This window comes from Penicillium mononematosum (genome assembly GCF_028829835.1).
Source record: "Penicillium mononematosum strain IBT 11891 chromosome Unknown utg000003l:1.0-8172316.0:1.0-8177699.0, whole genome shotgun sequence".
Classification (NCBI taxonomy): domain Eukaryota; kingdom Fungi; phylum Ascomycota; class Eurotiomycetes; order Eurotiales; family Aspergillaceae; genus Penicillium; species Penicillium mononematosum.
The window spans coordinates 6,664,083-6,689,825 of record NW_026643273.1 but is presented as its reverse complement, the minus strand read 5'-3'; the positions used below and the strand labels follow the sequence as shown (position 1 = coordinate 6,689,825).

The following is a 25,743-nucleotide window of genomic DNA, read 5'->3' as shown; positions in this document are numbered from 1 at the left end:
ATATCGTTCGGTCCTAGAGAAATATAGTTGACTCTTTCGCGCCGGGTGCCTAAGAGCCGGCTTTATACCGCTTCGGGCCGGAGGAGGCGTTATATAAGTTTAATTTAGGCTTTAGGGTAGGTTAGTAATAGTAAGTATATAATAAATCTATAAGAAATACTCACTTAGTATAATATAGCCCTATAGAACGAAGATGGCGGTATAGAGTACGGTAGCTATAGTCCTCGATTTCACTAATAACACTCTTATAGATAATAATAGCTTGCAGATCGTCAAATTGTTGCTATCGCTGTTTAGGAGAGAGCCGAAGCTTAATATTAAGATCGGCTCGAATTCTTTTAAGGGTTCTCTCTAAAGAAGGTCTGCCCTCTACGGCGAGAATTTGAAGGATTTCTTTTATATTGTACTAAGATAGAAGCGCTTCAACACAATCTTAGATCTCTACCCTAGGGGTAAGATTAAGATCACGGCGTATAGGCGGTTTCTAGTCGCTAAGAGATCTCTTTAGGGTACTACGGCTAATTATAACATCGTATCGTTATTCAAGAATAGCGCGAATGTCTGTATGTGTAGTTATCTGGTCAATGAGATCGAGTATCTCTTCTTTGTAAGGCTCAAGATCAATACGCGGGCGCGGCATAATTCATACACGGAGTAGTGTAGGGAGTAGTATATAGAGAATAAAGATTTAGGTACGATTTGTGGGATAACAGCTGGCAAGTTTTAATATAGACCAGTAACCGGGCTTAGTAAACCACCTTCAAAAATGGAGATATATGCATTTGTATGGGAGAAAAAAGCTTCATTTTCATACTGGAGGCATAAACCACCTTCAAAATCGGAGATGCATGCATTTGTATGGGATGAAAAGCTTCATGTTTATATAAATGGTTTACAATACACTGTATAGAGCGGTGTAGAGGGCGGTGCTATTTAAGGCATCCAGGCATCAACATCCTCTAGTAAAAGGGGTTTTGAACCCTGGCCCCTATACCGCTGGGTAGCAGTAATTATCCATGTTAGTTATCAAGTACTCTAGTTAGTGGTTCCCGATATAATTCTAGTGCCTACTCGAAAAAGCTATGAGACTGTATCTTTGCTTCAACCCTCGATGAGACTTCCCTACCTTTAGCAAACGACACAAGCAAGCAAAAGACACCGATTTTCGAGGGACGAGGAAATAGCTCGGCACAAACAAAACCAGCCGCGATTTTAAACATGCTGGTCAAGTGTTTCTGATTAAACCACCCATACTATTCGTGTAATATCCTTAACAACCCTCGTTATAATAGGTTGGGGCTTCTTCACACTTGGTTATAGAGCCCCATACTTCGAGACATTTCATCTAAACAATTACGATTGGGACTATTTCATCTTGCGGAAACCGACAAATCGGTGCGCATTGTGTATCCTTTGTTTGATTAGAGGGCCCCACTTTGAGCTGATTTTGGGTCTTTATGAGCCTGGCAGTACAGTGGTGTTCATCCCTAATACCAAGTCTCATCAACTGTCCTGCCTCGCCTCTGCGCAGGTTCGCTGCCGGGTACATAGATGTCTTCAAACAAAACATCAAGTCTTGCCTCCGGAGCGGGCATCTGCTGGGCATGTTCGACTTCCTCTTTGATCATCCTTTTCACTTCCTTTTCGACAGCCTTGGCTTCATCTTCCGTCATAATGCCCCAGTCCACCAACCTCGTCTTCAAGTATGTAAGCGGATCATTTGCACGGTTTTTTCGCATTTCCTCTCGAGTACGGTAGGCAATTCCAGGGTCGGACATAGAGTGACCGGCGAATCGATAAGTGACATACTCATAGACGAGGGGACCATTGCCCCTTTTGACGAAATCACGCCCATGTTTGACTGCAGCCATTACAGCTAGAACGTCCATCCCATCCACCCGAAGACCAGGGATGTAATGACCCCGTTTATAGTACTCCGTCATGGCAGAAGCTCTTTCGGCAGACGTCCCCATTCCATACTTGTTGTCTATTCGCCTTGCAGTCAGAGGAATGGAATCAACTAGGGAAAATAGGAGAGACTTACTCTCGCAGCCGAACATGACAGGCAGATTCCACAACTTCGCCATGTTGAAGGCTTCGTGAACCTGTCCTTGGTTCGCGGCTCCGTCGCCATACAGATTAATTGTGACGTTACCTGTCTCGTCATACTGCTGGGCAAACGCTATTCCAGCCCCGAGTGGCACGTTCGCACCTACGATACCATTTCCACCAAAGAAGCTTTTGGAGTACATGTGCATCGATCCACCTTTCCCATGCGCTATCCCGTCCCGGCGACCGAGGAGTTCGCCGATGATTGATTTGATTGTACCGCCGCGCATATATGTGAACCCGTGAGAGCGGTATGCGGTGATAAGTTTGTCTTCTTTGCTGATTGCGTGCTCGATCCCGACTGCAACTGCCTCTTGTCCAGTCGACAGGTGACAGAAGCCACGGATCTTTCTCTCTTTGTACAATTGATCGGCAGCTAGCTCCATACGCCTAATACATATCAGCATGCGTAAGTGAGTGGGCCCAACCCCAGTACGAACCTTATTGTTGTCATGTCACGATAAAGCTGCTTGAGTTGGTTTTTCGTTGTTTCGACAGAATATGGCGGCGGATCGAAATTGTATGTTCGAAAGCTCTCTTCTGCAATGGGTATTGTGAAAGGCGTATCATTTTCCTGGCCCCCGCCCAAGTTAGCTTCAACGTTGTCCCTAATTTACAGCGGCCGAGTTCTGACTGCAGGTATGCTCCCGGGGTTTGCGGCTTGGGCAAACCCACGCTGCTCGACACGTAGAGACCGGATGAAGGTAGGTCTGCGAGCTCCAAAAGGCAGGAACTTTGCTCTGATTGTGGCTGGCATGATGATAGTGGGAATGAGCTCAATGAGCCGAAAAATATCGTTAAATGGTATCGTTAAACCGTGTTGTTAAATTATGTCATTAGATTATTAACGATATCCTTAACGCTATTTTTCGAATATTAAAGACAATCAAGTTTTAACGATATTGCTTCGTACTCCGTTGTATTCTATCTGATGCAATTGTGAAATCAGACATTGATGTCAGGGAGATGACGTCAGTCGAGGACCGTTTTGGCAAATATAGACAGATCTCGGGAAATCAACATAGAAAGGGTACCTAGGTAACTATATCTAACCTAAGTTCGAAGGAAACTCTCTACACTTCATGAATCTAGTATCTCTCGGAAATATAGGAGACATAGTTGATTTTCCGGCAACCAAACTCACGTTAATGAATGCTCCATTCCCAGTCCCAGACAAGACCCCCTTAACATGCAGTAGCATTTTATATATGCAGTTACTGAGCAACCTTGGAACACTCCTGAGGGAGGTTACTGACCCTGTCGAGAGCCGGTACACACCGGGAGGAATCTAGTGTTAGTCAACTAATGGAAATTAACTAGGATTTTCAACATGCTTTACCTAGCCTACAGATTTCTTCTGAGATTATGCCTCTAAACGTCATACGGGTTAACAAGACTATAGAATCTTAATTGTAATTGTCATATATTCAGAATATTCATCCTCAGAATGCTTATATATTCCAGCGTAAGGAACAAGCGAGACACCAGCCCTGATATATCCTCAGAACCGATCATCCTCTCATTGTGTATGTGTGTGAACTACTATTCACCAAAAATGACCACGGAATCTCTGAATGCGTCCCCTTTCTACGCCTATATTGTTAATGTTGGTTGTTCATAAGATATTTACCCCCAGCACAAGTTAAGGCTAACTATAATCAAGACCACAGATAGGGACACATGGAGGTCTTTAATTACATTTGCTAGCTTTGAATTAGCAAATACGTGGTGGAGAGCCATCCAAGAAGCCTCCTCTAAGCCACAATATGCATCATTCCGTCGGGTCTCTCCTCATCTGTTTACTTACAGCAAAAGTGATCTGGGAGATCAAGCCGCCAAATGCCTCAACGATAATGAACCTACCAGCTCATTCAGGGGTAAAATGTTCTTTACGTATTTACCGGACCTTGGGACTGGGGACCGACCCCGACTCTGGCCACTTCCTTCATTACCTCAGAGGGACCCTATCAGTGGTCATACGTGAGTCTACATGTCTTTCACAAGCAGAAAGTTCAGAAGGCTAATCGACCTTATAGGTTCTTTATCCGAAGCAAGGCGACACCACATCTATACTGGTACGTAAAGAACAATCGAGTCGGCGCATCTACTACGGCGCGTACAGCCTTTGTCATCGAAAAAGCCGACGACGATCATCGACCGTGCCGTTTCCCCGATTATCCGGTCGTCTTGATAAGTAAAGATCGTATCAGGATTTCTCCGGCTTTCTCTTCTGGAAATTACACTCATGTGTTCCCCGCACATGATGGCCACCTGCACATCGGAAGTGATAATGGCAACCTCTATTTTAGGGACCTAGAAAGCGGCTTTAGCACGTGGGATTTCACTTTGGGGGGTCCAGGCTCTTCTGCTCTAGGTGATGGGGCTTCACAAATCAGTGTTTTTAAGAACAAATTTGGAGATGTCTGGGAACTGGTTTAAGTGGAACATTACTATTGTTGGAATCCATAGTCAGAAGGTGGACATTCATATCGTCAATTGTTTTGTACTAGTCATTGTGTCTTTTAACTGAATTGTAAGCTAGGGGCTTTTACAGCAACCCGACCTTTTATGGCTTGCTTTTGGAGTAGGGGACGTAGCTAGTAATATCTAATAAGCTAATCAACAATGACACCTAAGACTAAGCACGGTGGAAGAGTGCATATTCTTGCCGGATTTGTATGCCTTGGTTCTTTCTTGGGCGGTATTTGCCGATTTCGAGGGAAAGGAAGAGGACTGATCAATCCCTCCAGGGCGCTCTGGATCTATGCACTTCAGGTCGCTTAAAAGGGAAAACTCGCCCCAGCAAAAGTTTCTAGGTACTCGTGAAAAGGAACAACCTATGAAGATGTCTTAGAAAAAGGATGATTTTGATGGCTCCATTGGCCGGCACAGGGAGCAGGGCATATAAGACGAATTTTTCTCCACGGGTATGGTCTAGGTTAAAGGGCTGTTCATTTCGAATAGTGAGGAAAGGTAGAACCATGTTCAAAGTACATTATGTTTCCCCGGACCATGGCTTTTCGTCAGACACCTGGGAAATGTCGCAACCATCGACGGGGAAAGCCTTGGACTTCGCACCTGCATTTGCAGGCTGGGAGCGCCTAGTGTCAGTTAGACTGCAGTCTCGAGGGATGGAGGACATACTTACGCCAGGTATGTCGGAATTTTCCATGTCGCCTATTGCGGAATTTGCAGAGGATTGTAGAGTTTCATACCAGTGGTCTTGATTTCTCAAGCTAGGTAATTTCCCGTCGCAACAGAAGCGGTATGATAGAGCTTGAATTATCTGAATTGCCGACCTCGGGACATGTCTTTGGTTAACTAGTTAGTTGACGCCGTATAAGAGGTGTGTGCCTAAGGGACCGCCCAGCTGGTGGTTCTGTCGTGTGGAAACACTTGGCCCAAGGCAACATTGAAGTCAGCCACGCCGCTTATTTGGCCAATCCTAGGCTGAAACTTGATGGGTACATGCAGATGCCAAGAGACCGCGGTTTCAGGAAGATCGAGGAGAATTAATACCGCTATACCTGAGCTTACCTGAGAGGGTCTGTGTGGTGGCCGTGCGTCGAAGCATAATTCTCATCCCATCTATTACGCACTCACCCTTCTCACCCTTCTCGCTATCGCGCGACGCCAAAGCGGCTCACTCATATACTAGCTGGTGATACTTAATTATTCTCTCGTATACATAAGCTGATACATACATAGGGTGTGGAAAATAGGGCTTCCAGTCCGCTCAGCCTTACTCAAGCCCATTATTCTGTACGGTCAATACTTAATGCGCCATTAGTATAGAAGCGGCATTCTATGGTGAGTGCGGGTAATATAGGTGAGAAGTCTAGAGACCTGGGTGGGAGAGGTGGGAATGGGGTAACCCATTTAGAGTTTATACTCGTCTAAGCAAAAGAAAGAAATAAAACCAATATCCAGGGTCATGCTTTTGCTCTACTTAGGTTTGCTTTAATTTGATTTGTTCTAGAAAAATGGTTACCTAGAAGACTTCCAGAATGCACTCGAATATTTAAAGAGTTCATAGCACTCGTCTTTTTACATGTATTTAGACGCGAATATCAAAACAAGAAGGAACCCGAGGATAGTATCATCTGTCACCGCCATACAGGTCTCTACCTAAGAACCGAGCTTACCCCCTTATACATATTAGCATGACACTATTAGATATTGGCGTATGCGAGGGCTTTCCCATTCCGGGACCATTATCCGTCCATCTGTGGAAACTGGGAAAACGGGAACCACACATGGCAGCTAAGCGTATCGCTTATACATCAGCGTTTTCCATGACACTTCATAGCTCAATTACAGTGGAATTCTCATGGAATACAGATACAGTGTAAAATCAGTATGAGAAACAAAGTATGTATTCGGGGTGGACAGAGAGGAGAAAGAAAGAGAGAGAGAGCGCAGGCAGACTATCTGGGTTCTATCTACATGGTGATGCCTGAGGCATCCAGGCATCCAACAAATTCCTATAACCGGTCACATTTGGGTAGATTGCTAACCCTGCACAAACGGACACCCGCTACTACTGCTCTCGCTGCTAATCTGGTGCTCTCTGCTAATTTGGCGAAACATTGCCATAGGGTCATACCAGATATCAAGAGTCTGCACCTGTAGTTTATCATTGACCTTGGCCACTGTAAGTCCTTCGATATCAATCGGGCCACCGTGCGCTTGAATCTTGACCTTTTCACCGGAGCTAGGATTGTAAGCATAAGACCAAATCATCATGGATAGTAGTGACCAGATACCTATTATATCCCACGTAATCATGCTTCATCTCGCCCCAATGTCTCCACCGAAAGGTAACAACAGGAGGACCAGAGTATACTTCAAGTACCTCCCAAGCAAACGTTGGCATCATCCGCTTAAATGACTTGTGCGAATCGTCAAAAGTGTTATGTGCAGGATCATAATACTGGCTCGCGGTCAGGAGAGCATTATAAGTCCCCACTTCTAACATATGGTGACCTGTTCGTCGTTCACTACCATTCACGGAAACTGTGTATACGTCGTGATCTATGGTACGCCAGTCGGATAGATTTGTCTTGAAGGAGGCTTCGATTTCCCAGTTCTTCACAAGATTTTCAACGAGAAAAGGGAGACTGCCGGGTTCGTGGGTCTTTGTCTTAGCTGAATGATGTAAGTAATAGAATTCAGATGGTTAGGAACAAGAGTGGGGTACTTTTTTCATAAAAGGCTCTTGTCTTAGAGTAATCTGGAGCATTGCCATGGCGCCAGGCTGCATTGATGTCTTTAAGGACAGCATCAGGATCAAGCACGTAGTCAGGTAATTCACTCATTATGAAATTTATTGGGGTGAAAATCAAGTGAGAAAATGAGACAGAAAAGAATGAGACTGGGAAATGACGGTTTTTATATGGGCCCTCTCCCATAACTCCTCTCCCGTCTTACATCTCCCATGGCCCCCAAGTCAATGAGCATGGGTATCATGGATGTAACCTATACGGTAGGAACATCTTCCTATCTCAGGCCGGGATATGCGCCCTCCCCCGCTAGGCCTTAAACAGGAACCGAGGCTTTTTGTTCTGGTCTAGTGGTAAAACTGGCTGTGATTTTTCCCGCATCCTAACTAGTCCACGATATTTTTGGTTAAGTAGGATTGCGAAATAGACCAATCAGGTTAAATCTAATATGGGTTATATATGGCCTTTATGGAGAACATAGTATTTCCGCTTTATCCGCCCAGATTTATATATTAAATCTCGTATCACGTAGCCCTTTGACCCCGTTTGTACCCCGTTCCTAATTCTTTCATAATTCGTTCTTACCTCTTATTACCCACACTCACCATAAGACAGATTTTCTTGCCACTAATTATTCGAGGATACTCGAGAATTAACCGTGTAGAGAAAAGACTTGTATGTAGCTGGTAGTCGGGTAAGCGCCGCCTTAGCGTTGAACAGGTCAGTGCATTGTGTCTCGCAGCTTGGGTGATTCTCCTGATTCTCACCCTATCTATGTTGTATAGCGCACTTGCACCGCTCTCACCCCGCTCGCACAACTCCGCGAGCGCCATAATGATTCTTAACGAGTAATACAGTATAATCTTCTTTCATACTAAATATAGTACATACGACCATAGGGTGTGGAAAACAGGGCTTCCCGTCCGCTCAGCCGTACTTAAGCCACACGCCGGTGAGTTAGTAGTTGGGTGGGTGACCACCAGCGAATCCTCACTGTTGTATGTTTCTCTTTTTGTTTTTGCATCTCTCAGCGCCACTCCTACCTACCCTTAAACATAAATAGTATCTCTAGGGCACCTATCTAGATCTACCATTTTAAAAATTTTGATTAATAAGTTGGGCACTGTTGGTTGTTAATATACTATTTTAGATTTTTAGGGCTTATTAATATTTCATGACAGATGACCTCGGGATCTCCCTCTTTTCTCGACCGTGCCAGAGACGGTTTGCGTATCACCTTATAGCCGTATAGCTGTTCTAGAGCGTATACGGAGACAGATTGTGCAATATGATAAGGTAATCATAATAACAAAGATCCAAATCTACAAAACAATCCAGTTAACGTCCACTGATTTATGCCTGGGCAGATATTCCCCATCTCCCACCGAGGTCAGCACATGGAGATTCCCGATTTTGATCATCTTCTCCGGCTGCGAAGAGTCCCCACAACCGGCGGCCTTCAACAACAAACCATCCCATTGTCCGGGTCGGTACCGGAGATGAATAGCATAGTACGTCCCACGTACTCCGTAGATCTCCGGGATGAGCTGTTTAATCCAGTACCGGAGATCCCCATGATACATGCTCTCTTGGGGTTGGAAGTGCTCCCGTTCAACAATATGTTCAGGCACCGGCATACTCAAATCGACAAAGCATGTCATATACTTGATATCGCCATAGTCACTATTGGATGAGAAGAGGATCTCCACTTTCGGTAGGAACACCGCCCCGTCGCCGCGGACCTCCCACGTCGATACGGACGGATGGTCCGCCGTCTCTACGCCCGGCACACACAGGCGTCGCGGCTCGGAGATCCGGGCCCGGAAGGGGAGCATAGTGCCCCGGACTACGTCCTGAGTTTTCACATCGTCGACGGGCAGGTAATCCGCCAGAACGGCGGTGATGAAGAAGCTAGAGCCCAGATTGCGCGCGACCTCCTGCACGAAGACGAGCGGGTACTGGTCGAAGACGAAACCCGGTTTGTTGGGCTGGCGCTGCTCCGGCATGGCAGTGGCGGAGTTGTACCATTCTGTCATGCCGAGGACGGACATGATCGCCTGCGCACGGCTGTGGCTGCAGTATCGGCTGGTCGCTAGGAAGAGGATCTGCTCGCGCTTGAGCTCGTGGAGCTTGTCCATTCCTGTGCGATGGAGGAGATCGAATACTTCGTAGAAGCCTGGGTGGACGAGGGGCTTCCAGCGCTCGAGGAGCTGGTCTGCTGGGGTAGTCAGATCGTTAAGTTCCCTATTGAGTGTGTCTTTAACTCGTTCGGTAAGGGAGACGAGAGTGTTGAAGGCGACGAGGGCCCCGTTGTCGCCTACCGTGAGGAGGTCGAGGTTCTTGTTGCAGATCCAGATGTCAGGGCGCAGGCACACTTCCTGCAGCGTCCACAGGGAGCTGAACCAGGGCAGAGTGGCCATGTCCGGTGAGAACAGCCCCGTGGCCTGGAGCCGGTCGTGCGCTTTCCACGGCGGGACACGTATGGGAGACTCGTCCCCATCCGAGAACTGGAGGTCCAGATATATGGATGACATCCACTGGATGGCGCTGCACATGCCGTCCCAGGACTCCGGGGCGGAGTCGGTATTCCACCAAGCGATGGCGTGTTTGGCGCCCTTGAAGATGGATGCCTGGCTCGCAACCTCCGTCCGCATGGCCTGCCGCAACTGCTCGTCAAGCTCCTCCCCGCAGCCCTCCTGCGGAATGCAAACCAGATCAAACCAGATATAGGGTGTATCCGTGGGAATCTGGGCCAGGATATCTGGTAGTCGCTCGACATCGAACAGTGAGTTCCGCGGGATCAGCCACGGCACGTGCGGTTTCATGTTAACCCCAGGCTGATCGCGCTGCCGCCACCGGCCCCAGGTGTGACTGATTGCTGTGTACGGGATGTCGAAATCGTATTCGTCCCACAGCGAAAAGACATCCACGGTCCTCCGCTCTTTCACGTCCCACAAGTAAAGCGGAAACCCGCGGATGTCTCCCAGCCAGGGGCAGGAGTCTATACTGGAGCCGGCGCTACAGCGAGGATCCAGCCCGGGTAGGTCGCTGCTCCCCAGGACCCGTCTCCCTGCGCGCCAGACCGGGGAACTCTCTGACCGGTGAGCGAGATAACTCTCGCCATCTGGGGAGTATGGTACTTGAGCTGGCTGTTGGGAGTGGCTTCCCGGGAGCATGCTTCAATCGCAATGGTTAGACAAGCAGCTTCCTGCGCCAAGCCCCGTCGGAGGCTCACCAGCTCGTCGCCGCTTCGGTGTATTACGAAGTTCTCGAATTCAGCGTTGAACAACGTTGCCATGCACTTGTTGTAGACGCAGTTGAAGCGGAGTTTGTACCGGATTCCACCGGCCTGGTGGATCGTCTCGCGCTCTACGAGGTTTTGTGGGTAGAAGTGGGACTCGTCGTCGCCAAAGAGGTCGTCGTAATTATCGTCGTATTCTTCTTCTGCTTCGTCCACAATACATACTCGGGAACACGTCGCCCACCATTTCCAGAGAATGTAAAACGATCGTTCCTGCCCGGGTAAGATGTTGTCGCAGTGTTTCAGCCCGATCATCATTAAACCCCGTGATGACCGTGCCGTCAGGGCCTTTTACACTGTCGACCGCGCCCTGCTCCAGAGCCAGTCGATACATGATCGAGAAACACCTGCTGTACCCGTCTCCCATGCCCATGTCCTCGCCGTAGACCACCTGCATCAACGTGGCGAGGGGGTATCCCTTGTCCCTCTCGGTGCTGCGCACGGGCACCCAGTCATCGGGGCTCATGCTGTTATGCTGGCTTTTCTATCTAATATAAGTGTAAATAATAGCAAGACGCTGATAGTAGTGTTTATTCGTAGAGACGAGCGACGAGTCAGAAGCGGGGTTATATATTAGAAAAACTAAGCGAACGCGCTATTCTGCTATTGGCTGTGCTTCTGCTAGTACGAGATCAGTTATATTGATGCAGATGGAACGAATATAAGAAAGGGAAAAAAAAGCTAATTCTCAGTGGCACTCAAGACATCACTGCAGCCAAACCAATGACTACCGTCTCACCAACCGCTCCAAACAATCCCTCCCCTCCTGATGCCGCGCATGATACGTCGCAATCAGACTAACTTTCACCGTCTCAGCCCCATGCCTCTTCTCCCCAAAAAAGAATCGCCGGCCGATCCGCCAGGTAATCAGCGATCTTAGATTCCGTGCTCGTGTCCCGTCCAAACGACGTGTAGCGGACTATATGCATCGTCATGACAATGTATAGCTGGTAGCAGGTCCACGCGTACTGAACCAGCGGCGGCATCCAGAGAGTCGAGGCCAGCAATCCTAGCGGAAATAGAGCGGCGAAAAGCGCTATAATGAACAGCTGGAGAATCTCCCGGGTTCGGTTCCGGACTGGGTGGCCATAGTGTCGGAAGAACTGCTGCACGATGGCTGAGAGACCGGTGAACAGCATGAGGTCGCCGCCTTGGGATTGGGGGAAGTGCAGGATGAAATCACGAGGTGATTCGGGTCCGGTGGTCGGCGTGGTTGATGGCGATGAGATGGAGGAGGAGATAGGGGTGAGAGGCTCGCGGTCGAGGGCGAAGAAGGCGCTCAGGAGGCGGAGGAGCAGCGGGGCTAGCCAGATAAGGCACCAGAGTGATCGGCCGATGGCGTAGATGACGGCAAAGATAATGATGCCGGAGAGCTCGGCGATGAAGATGCTGAGGTAAACGTGCCAGCCTGGTCGGCCGCAGTTCTCGCGCACAAACGCCATCTGCGAGGCTTTATCTTCTGCCGTTGCTGGAGTGAAGATGAGGTGGTAGACGGCGACTTTCGCTCGTAAGGGGATGCGGCCATTGTCGGCGGGCGGGAGGATGCCCTTCTCGATGGCAGCGCCCGTAGTCGGAGCGGATAGTCCTGCCAGTGATCCAGGCCTTTCGGCGGGTAAAGGCATGTAATGAAGAGCTCGCGCCCACATGCAGTTACGGGCTGCGCGGGGCTCGGAACTAGCAGTACCGGGAATGGTGTAGGTCCAGTCCGTTTGCTTAAAGAACGAAGTGCCCAGCATGTGGCCTTCGCGGGCGCCCTTCAAGAGTCCTTGGGCGTTGGCGATATCGAAGGTGCTCAGAGCGGCTTTGTGCAAAGGACCCCCCCATGGGCATTAGGAGAGCCAGGGTTGGAATGGATCGAAGTGTGAGGTGGGAGAATGATCGCTGGGGCCATAATAACGACGAAAACCAGATGTCGGTGGCTGCCTCTGCTCCGATATAACCAAGCACCGCACCAAACGCGCCGAAAACCCCGCCTTGGTCGGACATATCGCCAAGCGAGATGATTTCTGGTAGCAAAGGGTTGTGGTCAGATCGAACTCACTCCTTTTGCCCAGATGGCCGGATCTATCATGGTAATGACCAGATCTGATGATATGGCCGATTTTTGAGTTGGTCGGAGACCTGCTGAGCTGGTTAGTTGGTGAGCGGGTCAGCGTTGTCAGGCTGATCTAGGCTTACATTTCAGCCGCAAGATGGGGTTCTCAAGAAATCCAGTCGGCCAAGGGTCATTCCATGATGGCTATCATGTTTTGGAAGTGTTGTAGAATCCGTCTTCTGATATATCATATCCCTTGAATCGGGGACATGACAGTAAACCAGTCAATATCATCCATGCCGGTTTGGTTCAGGTCCAAAAGCTTGCCAAGACGGGACTTACCCATTTACCCCATTCCCCATTCTCGCCCCAAATAAAACGTACTCACCCCCTAATCACCCGAGTGGCGCGATGCCAAAGCGGCGCTCACTCATATACTAGCTGGTGATACTTGATTATTCTCTTCCACTCATAACCTTACACATACGACCATAGGGTGTGGAAAATAGGGCTTCCCGTCCGCTCAGCCGTACTCAAGCCACACGCCGGTGAGTTAGTAGTTGGGTGGGTGACCACCAGCGAATCCTCACTGTTGTATGTTTTTTGCTTATTGATTGCTTTTTCATTCTCCGTGTAAATTATCCTTAGCCGCCCTATCTTCAACCCCTTCAGCCTATTCACCTGAATGTCCTGATGCCCCTCTATTCTTCACCCGATCGCCCTGAATACCCCCCTTAAGGCTGACGTGGCCCTTCAGCTAGAATTTCCCTCCCTCCCCGTATCGGGATTGGGTAATTTGCGCGCCTGCTGCCTTCCTTGGATGTGGTAGCCGTTTCTCAGGCCTGAACTGATCCTGATCGGAGCTGATAACGGAAAATAGATTCACCGTGGCTATTATGGACGTAGTGAAGATTCTGACTAAAGAAGAGGCGCAGAAACGATTGCCTCGCTGCAATGGAAGTAACCACAATTGAAGAGCTCTCCTGTGGCCGAACGCATGGGGTACTTCAACAATTCAAACTGAATTTAACTGATGACCTTTTTTGTTCTCCCGGATGGACTACCGCTGAGAAGGACCCTTGGCGTACAGAACTTATATATTACATTTCTATCAGGTTAGCATATTATGTGACTAGAAGTTGAAAGGGGTTATTAGTGTTTCCAGATGGAAGGCAATAACAGGTACGACTGTAGCCCCACCCTCCAGGTGGCCCAAGATCAGGCTCATCCGAGCGGACCGAGCGGACCGAGCCCCCGGCCCCCGGCCCCCTCCTGGAATTGATCCGATCCAGAGTCTTTCTTCCCGAAGTCGGATATATCGGTTCGTCAATCAATCCAAGAATACCTCCTTCAGCAAAGCTACACAAGCGCCTTTCTTGACCTTCTCCAACATGAAATTCTCAAACCTTTCTTCCATCCTCTGTGCGTGTGGCCATGGGGCCGGTGTTGATTCCTGGGCGTCTCCTACTGGACCGACAACGGCAATTGCAACGGAGCCTCTGGTGAGATCATGCCTCTGCAAAGTTCAGTATTGCACCTAAGATGCTCAGGCATTGCATGTGATAGTGGTCGCTTAACGCTTGATCACTGTCCATCGGCCAATGATTATTGCCCTTCTATATCAGCAGTGGACCTTTCGGGCTATGCTTTCTCCACCGTGGAATATCCATTATTGCCCAGGAGACCTTGTTGCTTAATGTACTAAATCTAGTGCTTACCTCCCGCATTCTAGAGTTCAGGAGCCCAAATTAGGAATGGGTTAACGGAGCATCTCGGGTTCTAAAGAAATTAATGAGGTCAACTGGAGTCTCATTCCCGACCCCTTAGTAATCACTCCGTAGCTAGGTAGGTACCTAGGTAGGGTCGGGTATTAAAAACCCAAGTGCTGCAAGTCGCAACACTTTGCTTCCTCAGTTTATTCCAAAGTCTAAATCAGCCATCTTTCTCAATGCTTCTCAACATCATTATCGCCCTGTCGACTGTCTCGCTCTCAGTGGCTAAACCCGCCGCAAACTTCAATGCATCTATTTCAACTCTCACATCCCTAGGCTGCGATGCTGCTTGCCAACGGGCCTTTAGCGAGGGACGAAAGCAGGACGTCGAGATGTTCGGAACGGATTTTGATTTCGACTTTTACGCCACTGCTCGCAACTTCTCATCGTCAAAGCCTGGCGACCTCCTCAAGTTCCAACCTCTGAACGGTTCATCCCTAAGTGTAGTTTATGGGCTTGCCGCCTATCAATACCAGTATACTTCCGTCAGCTTGAATGGAACCGTGGTGCCTGCTACCGGATTTATTGCAATTCCATACACTTCGGCTCGCCAGGATGGAAAATATCCTGTCATTGCTTATGCCCACGGCTCCATTGGCATTTTCGCGGGATGTCCGCCTTCCTCGACATCTAAACTATACGACTACGATACCTGGAGTATTCTAGCCCAAAACGGATATGCCATTGTTGCCCCAGACTACGCGGGACTCGGGAACAATTATATCGAGCACGAATACAGTAGCTTCCCGGCGCACGCCAATGATCTCTACTACGGCATGGTTGCTGCTCGCAAAATATTCACAAACACCTTCACCGACAACTGGGCAAGTGTTGGCCACTCTCAGGGAGGGGGAGCTGTCTGGAAGCTATCTGAAAGTCCCCTTATCAAGTCTGGAGCAGCAGCCGGTAACTACATAGGAACCGTCGCCGTAGCGCCAGGTTCGAAACTTTATGACTTGATCCTTCTTACAGCGGAGACAATCTTCCCCCTGTCCAACTATAACACTTACTATATCACGTATATATTCTTATGGTTGTCCACTGCCCTTCGACGTGCTATTCCCTCGGCGGATATGTCAGTCTTCTCGCAAAGGCTCTTGCAACGAGCTCAGATCGCGGACCTCACGCAATCCTGCAACGATGGCGCTTTGGCCCTTGGACTCGGGCTCTCTCCCAAGGAGATAATAACAAGCACAGCCGCGCTCAGGAACAGCACAGACTTCTCTAACTGGCAAAAAATGAATGCTCCGGCCATGGGATCCAAAGCAGAGCAACCTCTTTTGATCGTTCAGGGGTTGGCAGATACCACTATTTTACCTCAGATCACCATCAACGCCTTCAATGACGCCTGTGGATTCGGTAATGAGGCACATCTGAATCTGTATCCAGGCATCGATCACGGTGATGTGCTCACAGCTAGTTCCCCCGACTGGCTGCGTTTTCTGCGTGAGCGTTTCGAGGGGAAGAGCACAAGTGGTGAATGCAAGAAGGCTGTTTCTGGTCCGTTTGATGCTGCTCACATGGCCATACTGAATCAGTCTAGTATAATACTAGATCTTTGATATGGGTAGATTATTTCAAGCTCACAGACGACTAATTACTGCTTATCCTAACATATCGAACTCAGAGGTCTATTCCCTACAATAAAACAGCTTGCATTAATTCTATACATAACATGGGCTAGAATGAGAGCCACACTAGAATGAAAACCACCAACAGATACCTATATTTAAGCGACGCTGTATCCAAGGAGACTGGGCTGCTCCATCTATCTCGGTCTTCGCAAAATTAATTATATCCATTTACTTGTTTTATAATTCTATTATGATAGAACACTTCCGTCTTCCAGGCCCACCCAAACGCCATGTTACAAGCCTCTATATATCCGGCGGAATAACGGACTATAGATATAATTTGATAAAACCAGGGATAGAGGCATAATTTAGCGATTTGCTTCTCTACTCCTAGGGCTGAGACTTACTAGTCGAAAATAAGTAACTTATAACTATAACCAGATTCTGTTCGTGGCAGCACTACCCGCTAGATTTTATTATTACTATATTCCCCGAAATCCACAATATTGGCCATATATCTAACGTTAGGTCATGCTTGGTACGCATCTTGCTCGTGACAAATCGAGGTTGGAGTGATAAAGCGAGGCTGGAGATGAAAACGGAGGAGAAAAGAAGGATACTTGTAGCTTTTTTGGCCATGCTGGAAAATGTACCTTTTGCTGTACAGGCTGAATATTCGGGTGAGGAATATTCAGGCGGGTGAATATCCGCCCTGAGTGCCCTGAATAGAGCGGCGAGCCGCCCATGCCCGAACCGTGGGCGCTAGGTGACCACGGCCTTAGACATGCTGTTGTATGTTTTTGTGTTTTTGTGTTTTTTTTTTGTTTTTTTTGTAATTGTTGATGTATTTTGGAATAGAGACGTTGAGACGGTTAATACCCGCGAGGCTAGCAATTATGGTGGCTATTATCAACATGAGCGAGCTTTCTATGAATGGCTAACAAACAATTGGAACAATCTCCACACAATCTAAGAATGCTTCTTCGGAAAAGAGCAAGAGATATTACCACTCCCACGCTTTGCTGTTGAGATACCAGTCAGAGTCCTTGAGATCACCTCGCTAGCCCCCTCTGGCATACGTCAAGTGCGCCGAAGCAGAGTCAAGGGGTTAGGGACGAAGCCCACACGGTTTTGGTCAATAAATTAACCCTCATCATTGGAAAAGGGAAAAGGCTTAAGGGGGGGAGGCCTACAGCAATCTGCTTGATTGGTCGAAGATGTTTTCCCTTAAACTGGGTCGTTAGTGCCATTGTCGGGTACCGCGTATCAAGCAAGCCCATAGCTTTTTCAGAGCAAACCCAGAATAAGCACGTTTAGACTGACCCAACCATACTGAGCCAAATGACCCTACTCACGCTACCTCAATACATTGTGAAGTGATATATAAGAAGCCAAAGCGTCCGGAAAATGAACATCTTGGTATTTTGATGCATCGCTTTGCTAGATCAGCTAATTTGGAAACGTGAGGTTAGTCAAGCGCAAGCCGCGAGGAAGGACGCGAAAATGAACGCGGCGGCTCCCTTAGGGAATTTCCGGGCGCTATGGAATACGACTCCAGTGCATGGCCGTTCTTCGATTGGTTGATGACTTTGAAGCCTCGGTCGAAGTTTTGGATGCAAATAATGGTGCAGAAAACCGTTGCAGACGTCAGTACCACACATACCGATGCGAAGAAAAACATCATGTCCTTTCCAGCGGTGAGAGCCCCGCGGAGAACGATCATGCGGGTGATTAGATATGAGAGTAGACCGAGGTAGCATATCTTAAGAAAAGTCAGTAGGAGTTCTCTATGGAGGTCTGGCGGGCAGGGAGGAAGAGAGCTCACGATAATAGCAACCACCACAATGGTTCGTTCGTGTTGGACAGCCCAGATACCAAGTAGCATAATGATGAAAGCGACCGGAATTAGGAGCATTGTGAGAGTATACTCCGGTTCCTCAAAGTGGACATACACCAGGTTGTACTGGATGATGAAACCCAACAGGAAATAAAAGAGCAGTTTTATCAGGACCAGGAAGATCTATACTCGTCTTTCGTTAGCTTAGATGCTCAAGTTTTGGTCAATGGCCAGTGAAGCCGTAGGTGGTGGAGATTACCTCGTAGAACAGATAACGCCTTCGTGTTTTCGAGCTGCCCTGGACGGACTTGTATATAACCCATGAATACTCCCTATGCAGGAGGTATACAAACAAGCATACAAGCATACTGCCCAATGCTGTAATAACTGCCACTAAGATCTCCGCTGGCTGGATCTGGGGCCAAAGGTTGCGAGTGGTATCTATCAGAGTTGGAGTCCCATAGCGATTGCCAAAGAGTCTCATAGTGGTGCCTTTCACTGATATGTACTGCATAACAGAGTATACAAAGCTGCAGATATTGAAGATGCAGATTGAAAAGAGGAGAACATTATTCTTGTTGTGGATCGCATCCAGAGCAAGGATGAACTCGTAGACAGAGGCGAATATTAAAATGCCTAGATTGATTGGGATCATGTAGGAAACTGGCACCTGGGTGATGAAAGGAGTGACCCATCGCTGCCATTCCACGAGTATATAGCTGATTTCTGGTTAGGGTGGTTCAGACGAAGAAAGGAAGAGCGTACATCTCAATGGCAGTGGTCAAGATAGCCTGCGTGAACAACACGACACACAGCCACCATTCATTTCTCGAGGTTGGTCTATACATATTGATTCCTCTCACCAGGGCATTGAGGATGGAAATAAAATACTTTTATTTATCTCCCCTTTCACCTGGTTTTTCCTCTTGCTCCACGTGACCACTGACTTGGTATGTCGTGGGCATCAGGCCAATAGGAATTATTTCGGCAAAATGCTAACCTTCCTGCACAGATTTCTCGACTTTCGCCCCTTTTAATGCGATTTAATGTGATTTTAGTGCTGTTGCTAAAAAGGTAAAACAAGCCACAAACCCCAGAATGTTGGCCCAAAGGCGGATGTGGATATAACGTTGAACCGCGCCCAATATATCGGACTGTATGTATGGCGAAAGCGTTTCCTATGTATCAGACAGGTAGATATATGTTATACTTCTAAGTTTCAATCCTATTAGAAGTCTCATCTAGACAGTTATCCGATGAAAAGCCCTGTTCTGTCTGTCTGTATCTTACCTGCCTGCTGTAGTGGGAGCTGGGAAGAGATCCATGGATGTACTCTTGGCCGTCACATGCGAGTAGCACGGGCACAAAGTACAGTACACGGCATGAATGGCACCTAGCTTGATAAAACGACATGCTTCTTGGTCGTGGCTCTGTCATATTCTTCTCAAAGTATAGTTCCCACGTGGTATATATATATTAGCAGGGTTGCCGATTCTGAATTCCAGGTTCCCAGCAAATAAATGAAACCAGTCCATCATAAGCTACTAGCTAACAGAGCGAAAACAATGCAATTGAACAAAAAAAAGGATACTGAATATTAATTGTCATAGAAAAAACTGCCAATTCAGTGCTGGGCTTGCGACCGAATACGGAAAAGAAAAAAAAAGAAATGGACGGGCAGCGATTCGAACGCTGGACTTTTCGCATGCAAAGCGAACACTCTACCAACTGAGTTACGCGCCCAATTGATGTAATGTACAGACATTTATAGATATATATCGTCAATTCCTATATGCTGAATTTAGAACTGTTTGGTGAAGTGTTGGCCGGGTTTCGTTCAGTTTGACGGATATGGGGGTTGGAGATATATTATTACTTATTTCTCATTGTTCAAATATAAATGAAGATTGTGAAGGCAAAGGTGTGGTCTGCTAAAATGTGCAATATATGATATTTGGAGAGGGAGATCCAACAGGATAATGAGATGAAGCTTGTAAATTGCAAAGTACCTAGGTAGACTTGGGAGGTCATATCATCTATAATTGTATGGTGATGTATAGTGCTGTACACGTACGACGTCTTAAAGTCTACAATAAGACACTACACTACAGTCTACTGGTCCGGAAGAGAAATATAAAAAGATGCCGGTTCCTATTATAGAACACATAAAAATGAAAAGATAAAAAACATCACAGAGGGTCGTATCCCATTTCCCATTTCCCGTAAGACTTAAAAATTAGCAAAGAACGAGTTGACTGAATTAATCTAATCAACCTCCTCCATGGTGCTCTCGCCGGTAGCCTCGGCAGGAGCAGCAGCCTCGGCGGCGGGAGCGGCCTCGTCCTCATCGATGTTCAGGCCGAGGGAGACGAGCTTGTGGATGCGCTCGGAGAAGCTGGCGGGCTCCTCGATGGTGAAGCCAGAGACCAACAGGGAGGTCTCGAAGAGCAGCTGGGTGATGGACTTGACGGTGCGGTCGTTCTCGCCATCGGCCTCAACCTTCTTCTTAAGCTCCTTGATGATGGGAGACTTGGGGGAGATCTCGAAAGTCTTCTTGGAGGACATGTAAGAGGACATGGAGGTGTCACGGAGGGCCTGGGCCTTCATGATACGCTCCATGTTGGCGGACCAACCGAACTGGCCGGTACGGATGGCGCAGGGGGAGCCAACCAGCTTGGAGGAGACAACAACCTTCTCGACCTTGTCGCCGAGAACATTCTTGAGGGCCTTGGCGAGCTCCTCGAACTCCTTCTCCTCAGTCTCACGCTGGGTCTTCTCCTCCTCGGTCTCCTCGAGCTCGAAGTCCTTGGTGATATCGACGAGCTTCTTGCCGTCGTACTCCTTCAGCTGGGTGAAGGCGTACTCATCAATGGGGTCAACCAGGAAGAGAACCTCGAAGTTCTTCTGCTTGAGGGTATCCAAGAAGGGAGAGTTGGCAACAGCCTTGATGGACTCGCCAGTGATGTAGTACATGTTCTTCTGGTGCTCGGGCATGCGGGTGATGTAGTCAGCGAGCGAGGTCTGCTCGTCACCGGACTTGGTGGACTGGTAGCGGAGGAGCTTGGCCAGAGTGGGGCGGTTCTGGGCGTCCTCGTGGATACCGAGCTTGATGTTCTTGCTGAAGGCCTGGTAGAACTTGTCGAACTGCTCACGGTCCTCGGAGATCTCGACGAAGAGCTCGAGGGTCTTCTTGACGATGTTCTTCTTGATGACCTTCATGATCTTGTTCTGCTGGAGAGTCTCACGGGACAGGTTGAGGGGAAGGTCCTCGGAGTCGACGACACCCTTGACGAAGCTGAGCCACTCGGGGATGAGGTCAGTAGCATCGTCGGTGATGAAGACACGGCGAACGTAGAGCTTGATGTTGTTCTTGGTCTTCTTGGTCTCGAACAGGTCGAAGGGAGCGCGCTTGGGAACGAAGAGAATAGCGCGGAACTCAAGCTGACCCTCAACGGAGAAGTGCTTGACACCGAGGTGGTCCTCCCAGTCGTTGGAGAGGGACTTGTAGAAGGAGGCGTACTCCTCAGTGGTGATGTCAGCGGGGTTGCGGGTCCAGATGGGCTTGGTCTTGTTAAGCTCCTCCTCCTCGATCTTGGACTCCTTGACGGTCTTGGTCTTCTTCTCCTTCTTCTCCTCCTCCTCATCGACCTCCTCTACCTTGGGCTTCTTCTCATCATCCTCCTCCTTGGTCTCCTCGGCCTCCTCATCGGGGACCTCGGTCTCGGTCTCCTTCAGGACGTGAAGGTAGATGGGGTAGGAGATGAATTCGGAGTGCTTGCGAACAACCTCCTTGATGCGGGCCTCGTTGAGGTAGTCCATCTGCTCATCCTTCAAGTGAAGGATGATCTTGGAACCGCGGCCGAGCTGCTCGCCCTCGGTGTCCTCCTTAAGGGTGAAAGTGCCACCGGCGGCGGACTCCCAGATGTACTGCTCATCATCGTTGTGCTTGGACACAAAGGTGACACGGTCAGCGACAAGGTAGGCAGAGTAGAAACCGACACCGAACTGGCCGATCATGGAGATATCAGCACCGGCGGACAGAGCCTCCATGAACTGCTTGGTGCCGGAGCGGGCAATTGTTCCAAGGTTGTTGATCAGGTCCTAAAAGAGATGAGTATGAGTATGGGTGGTCGAATACACATGGGGAGAGAGTGATTTGAGGCAACTCTCAGAGCCGAAACTTACAGCCTTGGTCATACCAATACCGGTATCACGGATGGTAAGGGTCTTGTTCTCCAGGTCGGGGATGATGTCGATGCGCAGATCCTTGTTGGAGTCGAGCTTAGAGGGGTCGGAGAGAGCCTCATAGCGGATCTTGTCGAGAGCATCGGAAGCGTTGGAGATCAACTCACGAAGGAAAATTTCCTTGTTGGAGTAGACGGTGTTAATGATCAGCGAGAGCAGCTGAGAGATCTCAGCCTGGAACTCGAAGGTCTCAGACATGATGGCGGATTGTAATTCTGAAAGGTGAGTTAGAAACGGATCAATATCTCGCAATTGAGAAATATGCAGAGAGATGCAGATGCAGAGTCTGATCAAGCGGTGGGGGGTGGGGGTGAAGTTGGAAGCGGTGACTGAGAAGAACAAGGGGATGATATCTTACAAGAAAGCAAAGTAATTAAAAAGAAGAAGCTCTGGGGGGGGAGAAGAACCAAAGCAAAGAGGAGAGATGGAGAGAAAGAGTCGAAGAGGCGGGCCAGTTCCTTTTGTGTTTCCAAAAATTTCTGGTGGAGAGTTTCTACGGTGATCCAGCAACTTCCATGTCGTTCAGGCAACCCCTGCAGCTTCTCTCGATATTATTCTAGACTCTTCTGCTGTTGATTTTACTTGCATTTTCAGAATGAACTTACTCTAATTCTCCCCAGTTTGTAGCTTTTACCTCTTCTCTTTCTCTATATTTGGCAGTGGCCAAGCTGTGGATGCCTGAGGCATCAAATCTCTAGAATCTTCCCCGGATGACTCGTCGACTTATCGCACCATTAGGTAAGCCCCAGGAGGTCCCCGAGTATCAATCTTGAAAATCTTGGACATACTAGTTTGATGTATAGCAATTCGGAGATTCATTATTCTCTAATCCATATTTGGTAGGCTCATTCCCATGATACAGTTGTAATTCCCCCCGAGAATATTCCATTTACACATCAGAAAGAGAACGGATCCTCATAGCCAAGAAAATCAAAAGCAAAATACAAGAAAGACCGGGATGGCGCACCACCGTAAAACCCTAGAGTTTGCTATGCTAGTTAAAAAAGATGCGATATAACGTCTTGCACGAAAGGAGCAAGGAACAGATCATGGCAGAAGACACTAAAAGAAAGAAATATGGTGCGAAAAAAGAGAATCGTGAATGTCCAAGACTAAACCCGATCCCTTTTTTTTAAAAAAAAAAAAAAAAAAAAAGGTCAGGTTAAAACACAAGTGCCCAGAGGGAAGGAAAGAGACGCAACTTTTCCAGCCAACCCGGACCAACCGCTAATATGCACTGTGACGGGAAAAAAGGGGGAGGCAATAGTCACGTAACACATGTCATTAGGAAGAGACGGGGCAAAAGAAAAAAGAGAATCAAAATCGGAGTAATACAGATCCTGAAAAGATCATCCGGCGGAGGAATGCTCACGGGAATTGTGAGAGACATGACACCGACGGCGAAGGAGAACGTAGAGGATCATCAAAATCACATGAAAAGTGTTTAAGCGGCTTGGGCCTGGCTGGGGCGACCCTTGGCAGCAACGTTCCCACCGCGGCCACGGGGAGTGAAGCTGCCACGGCCCTCACGCTGGAAGCCACCACGGCCCTGGCTGCCAGCGCGGTCACCACGACCACGACCGGCACCACCGCCACGGCCGGCGGGGAAGCCGTTGCTGCCGTAGGCATTGCCACGGGGGCGGCGCTCCTCAACGAGGATCTGCTCGCTGCCAATCTGGTGGGGGTTGGCGGCAACGGCAGCGGTATAACCGGAGGGCTCGTTGAACTCAACAAAGGCGCAGTTCTTGGGGCGGCTGACATCGAAGTACTTCAGCTTGCCGAAACGAGCCAGGGTTTGCTTGAGCAGGCTGGCGTCGACTTTGTCGTTGACGTTCTTGATATAGGCAAGGACGGTCTCCTCAGCACGGGGCTGCGACTTCTTGTGACCATCGCCGGCGGTCTGCCATCCGGCTTCGGTGGAAGGGGTCTCCTGGGGACGGGCAGGCTCCGCGGGGGCGGGGGTGGCAGCAGCAGGAGCGGCGGGGGCCTGAGCAGCGGGAGCAGCAGCCTTAGGAGCAGCAGGGGCAGCCTGAGCAGGAGCAGCCTGGGCGGCCGAAGCCTTGGCGGCAGCAGCGGCCTTAGCAGCGAAAGAGGTAGTCGCAATGCTAGCCCAAGTCTTGGGGGCAGCGGGAGTGGCTGTCTCCTTCTCAGGAACCTCCTCCTTCTCGGGAACGGGAGTGGGCTCAGGAGTGACAGGCTTCTCGTCGTTCACAATTTCAGCCTCGACGGCAGGAACAGGAGCTGGGGTCTCCTCAACGGGAGCGCCGTTGGTCTGGGGAGCAGCCTCCTTGGGCTCCTCAACCTGACCGTTTGCCTCAACCTCCTCAAGCTTCTCATCGACCTGGGAGATAGCGGCTTCATCAACTACCTGGGGCTCCTCAGCGGGAACCTCGGCAGCGGCCGCAGGGGCTTCAGCAGGTGCAGCCGGGGCGGGCTGCTCGAGTTCTTCTTCTAGCTCTTCATACATGTACCGGAAGATATCGTTAAGAACATAGTAGCCGTTGGGCTGCTCAGCGAGGACGAAAGTCTGCACGAACTTGCGGGACGGCTCGGAGTTGTTGGAGATCTCACCAATGACAGAGATCAGGATGTTGTCGAAAGATGCCTGAGAATCAACGTTCAGGACGCGCACCTTGCAGTCCTGGAACTTCAACGAGTTGAGCTTCTCGTTGATGGCCTATGAAAGTGGGGGTGCTTGGTTAGATAGCATTCACATTGAGGGATCGAATCAAGCCTACCTTACTGCCAACGGTGACGGGAACCGACTCAGCCTCAGTGCCGAAGACCAGCTGAGAGCGGCGGGAGTAGAACAGGTGAAGCTTGTCGGGGTTGCGGCTCATGGTGGTGTAGTACTGCTCGACAAAGTACCAGCCCACCTCATCCTTGGAGATCTCATTCTTCTGCTGGTCGGTGGGCGTGGCGGTTGTCGGGGTGGAGGACTGCGCAGGCTGGAAGCTGGCAGCAGTGTTCATAGTGACAGATGCATGGTTGTAGGATTCGGGGTAACCGTGCTGGGCAGGGTAGTTGCCATTGATGGGAACCTGAGTCATGTCGGCCATGGCGTAGGATTGAGGGGTTTTATCTTCGGTTTCGGGTGAAAAATGAGATTAAAAGTCACCGAGCGCGGCAAAAATGATGGCCGATACTATAAAGGCTTTTTTTACTCAAAAAGCGAGCGATGAACTGTCTAAAAAAAAAAAAGGAAATGTTCGTGTTTCCCTCGCTTCACTGGTAACTCATTAGTCTCGAGGCTTTGACCATGTGGTCGAACTGGATATGATAGCGGAACTCACAATGCGAAATGGGACCAATGCAAGCAATTGAAGAGGATAGAAGGAAAGCAAAAGAACAGAAATAAGAAAAGGCGCTTTGAGATTGCAGAAAAGCGGGAAGTATGGAAGTGAGAAAGAGTTGGGAGATGGGGGGGTTGAGAGAAAGATGAGAGAGATCGAGAAAATGTGGGGTCTCCAAGATGGACAGAGTCAGGGAAATGGGAATACAAGAAAAGAGGTGGAATGAAGCTGTGGGAATTCGCCTTCGAAGAAAAGAACTTCCTTCTCTTTGACTCCGTGCGGGTTTCGTGGCTTGGCGGATGACCGCCCGGCAGAATGTGTCCCAAGTACAGGGCTTGTTTATAGCCTTCCAAGG

At 49.0% G+C, this 25,743-nt stretch overlaps 8 protein-coding genes across 8 annotated transcripts; 1 reads left to right on the top strand and 7 right to left on the bottom strand.

The window, feature by feature from the left end:
* Positions 1–1,487: 1,487 nt before the first annotated feature.
* Positions 1,488–2,866, bottom strand: N7519_007572 (uncharacterized protein; the record flags this gene model as incomplete). The annotated part of the gene is made up of 4 exons (XM_057294348.1): positions 1,488–1,987; positions 2,045–2,499; positions 2,550–2,683; positions 2,744–2,866. The coding sequence occupies 4 exons, from the start codon at positions 2,864–2,866 to the stop codon at positions 1,488–1,490; spliced, it is 1,212 nt and encodes a 403-aa protein (XP_057149159.1).
* A 3,755-nt stretch (positions 2,867–6,621) lies between these two features.
* On the bottom strand, positions 6,622–7,427 carry N7519_007571 (uncharacterized protein; the record flags this gene model as incomplete). The annotated part of the gene is made up of 3 exons (XM_057294347.1): positions 6,622–6,823; positions 6,876–7,257; positions 7,310–7,427. The coding sequence occupies 3 exons, from the start codon at positions 7,425–7,427 to the stop codon at positions 6,622–6,624; spliced, it is 702 nt and encodes a 233-aa protein (XP_057149158.1).
* Positions 7,428–8,653: 1,226 nt separating this feature from the next.
* N7519_007570 (uncharacterized protein) lies at positions 8,654–11,098 on the bottom strand (the record flags this gene model as incomplete). The annotated part of the gene is made up of 3 exons (XM_057294346.1): positions 8,654–10,480; positions 10,567–10,845; positions 10,907–11,098. 3 exons carry the CDS (start codon positions 11,096–11,098, stop codon positions 8,654–8,656), a joined length of 2,298 nt encoding a protein of 765 aa, XP_057149157.1.
* Positions 11,099–11,444: 346 nt separating this feature from the next.
* N7519_007569 (uncharacterized protein) lies at positions 11,445–12,368 on the bottom strand (the record flags this gene model as incomplete). Its single annotated transcript, XM_057294345.1, has 1 exon — positions 11,445–12,368. The coding sequence occupies one exon, from the start codon at positions 12,366–12,368 to the stop codon at positions 11,445–11,447; it is 924 nt and encodes a 307-aa protein (XP_057149156.1).
* Positions 12,369–14,615: 2,247 nt separating this feature from the next.
* Positions 14,616–16,001, top strand: N7519_007568 (alpha/beta hydrolase family protein; the record flags this gene model as incomplete). The annotated part of the gene is made up of 1 exon (XM_057294344.1): positions 14,616–16,001. One exon carries the CDS (start codon positions 14,616–14,618, stop codon positions 15,999–16,001), a length of 1,386 nt encoding a protein of 461 aa, XP_057149155.1.
* A 1,480-nt stretch (positions 16,002–17,481) lies between these two features.
* N7519_007567 (uncharacterized protein) lies at positions 17,482–18,698 on the bottom strand (the record flags this gene model as incomplete). Its single annotated transcript, XM_057294343.1, has 4 exons — positions 17,482–17,775; positions 17,839–18,033; positions 18,110–18,569; positions 18,616–18,698. The coding sequence occupies 4 exons, from the start codon at positions 18,696–18,698 to the stop codon at positions 17,482–17,484; spliced, it is 1,032 nt and encodes a 343-aa protein (XP_057149154.1).
* Positions 18,699–20,115: 1,417 nt separating this feature from the next.
* On the bottom strand, positions 20,116–22,293 carry hsp90 (chaperone Hsp90; the record flags this gene model as incomplete). Its single annotated transcript, XM_057294342.1, has 2 exons — positions 20,116–21,951; positions 22,036–22,293. The coding sequence occupies 2 exons, from the start codon at positions 22,291–22,293 to the stop codon at positions 20,116–20,118; spliced, it is 2,094 nt and encodes a 697-aa protein (XP_057149153.1).
* A 1,246-nt stretch (positions 22,294–23,539) lies between these two features.
* N7519_007565 (NTF2 and RRM domain protein) lies at positions 23,540–25,154 on the bottom strand (the record flags this gene model as incomplete). The annotated part of the gene is made up of 2 exons (XM_057294341.1): positions 23,540–24,772; positions 24,834–25,154. The coding sequence occupies 2 exons, from the start codon at positions 25,152–25,154 to the stop codon at positions 23,540–23,542; spliced, it is 1,554 nt and encodes a 517-aa protein (XP_057149152.1).
* Between the last annotated feature and the right edge of the window lie 589 nt (positions 25,155–25,743).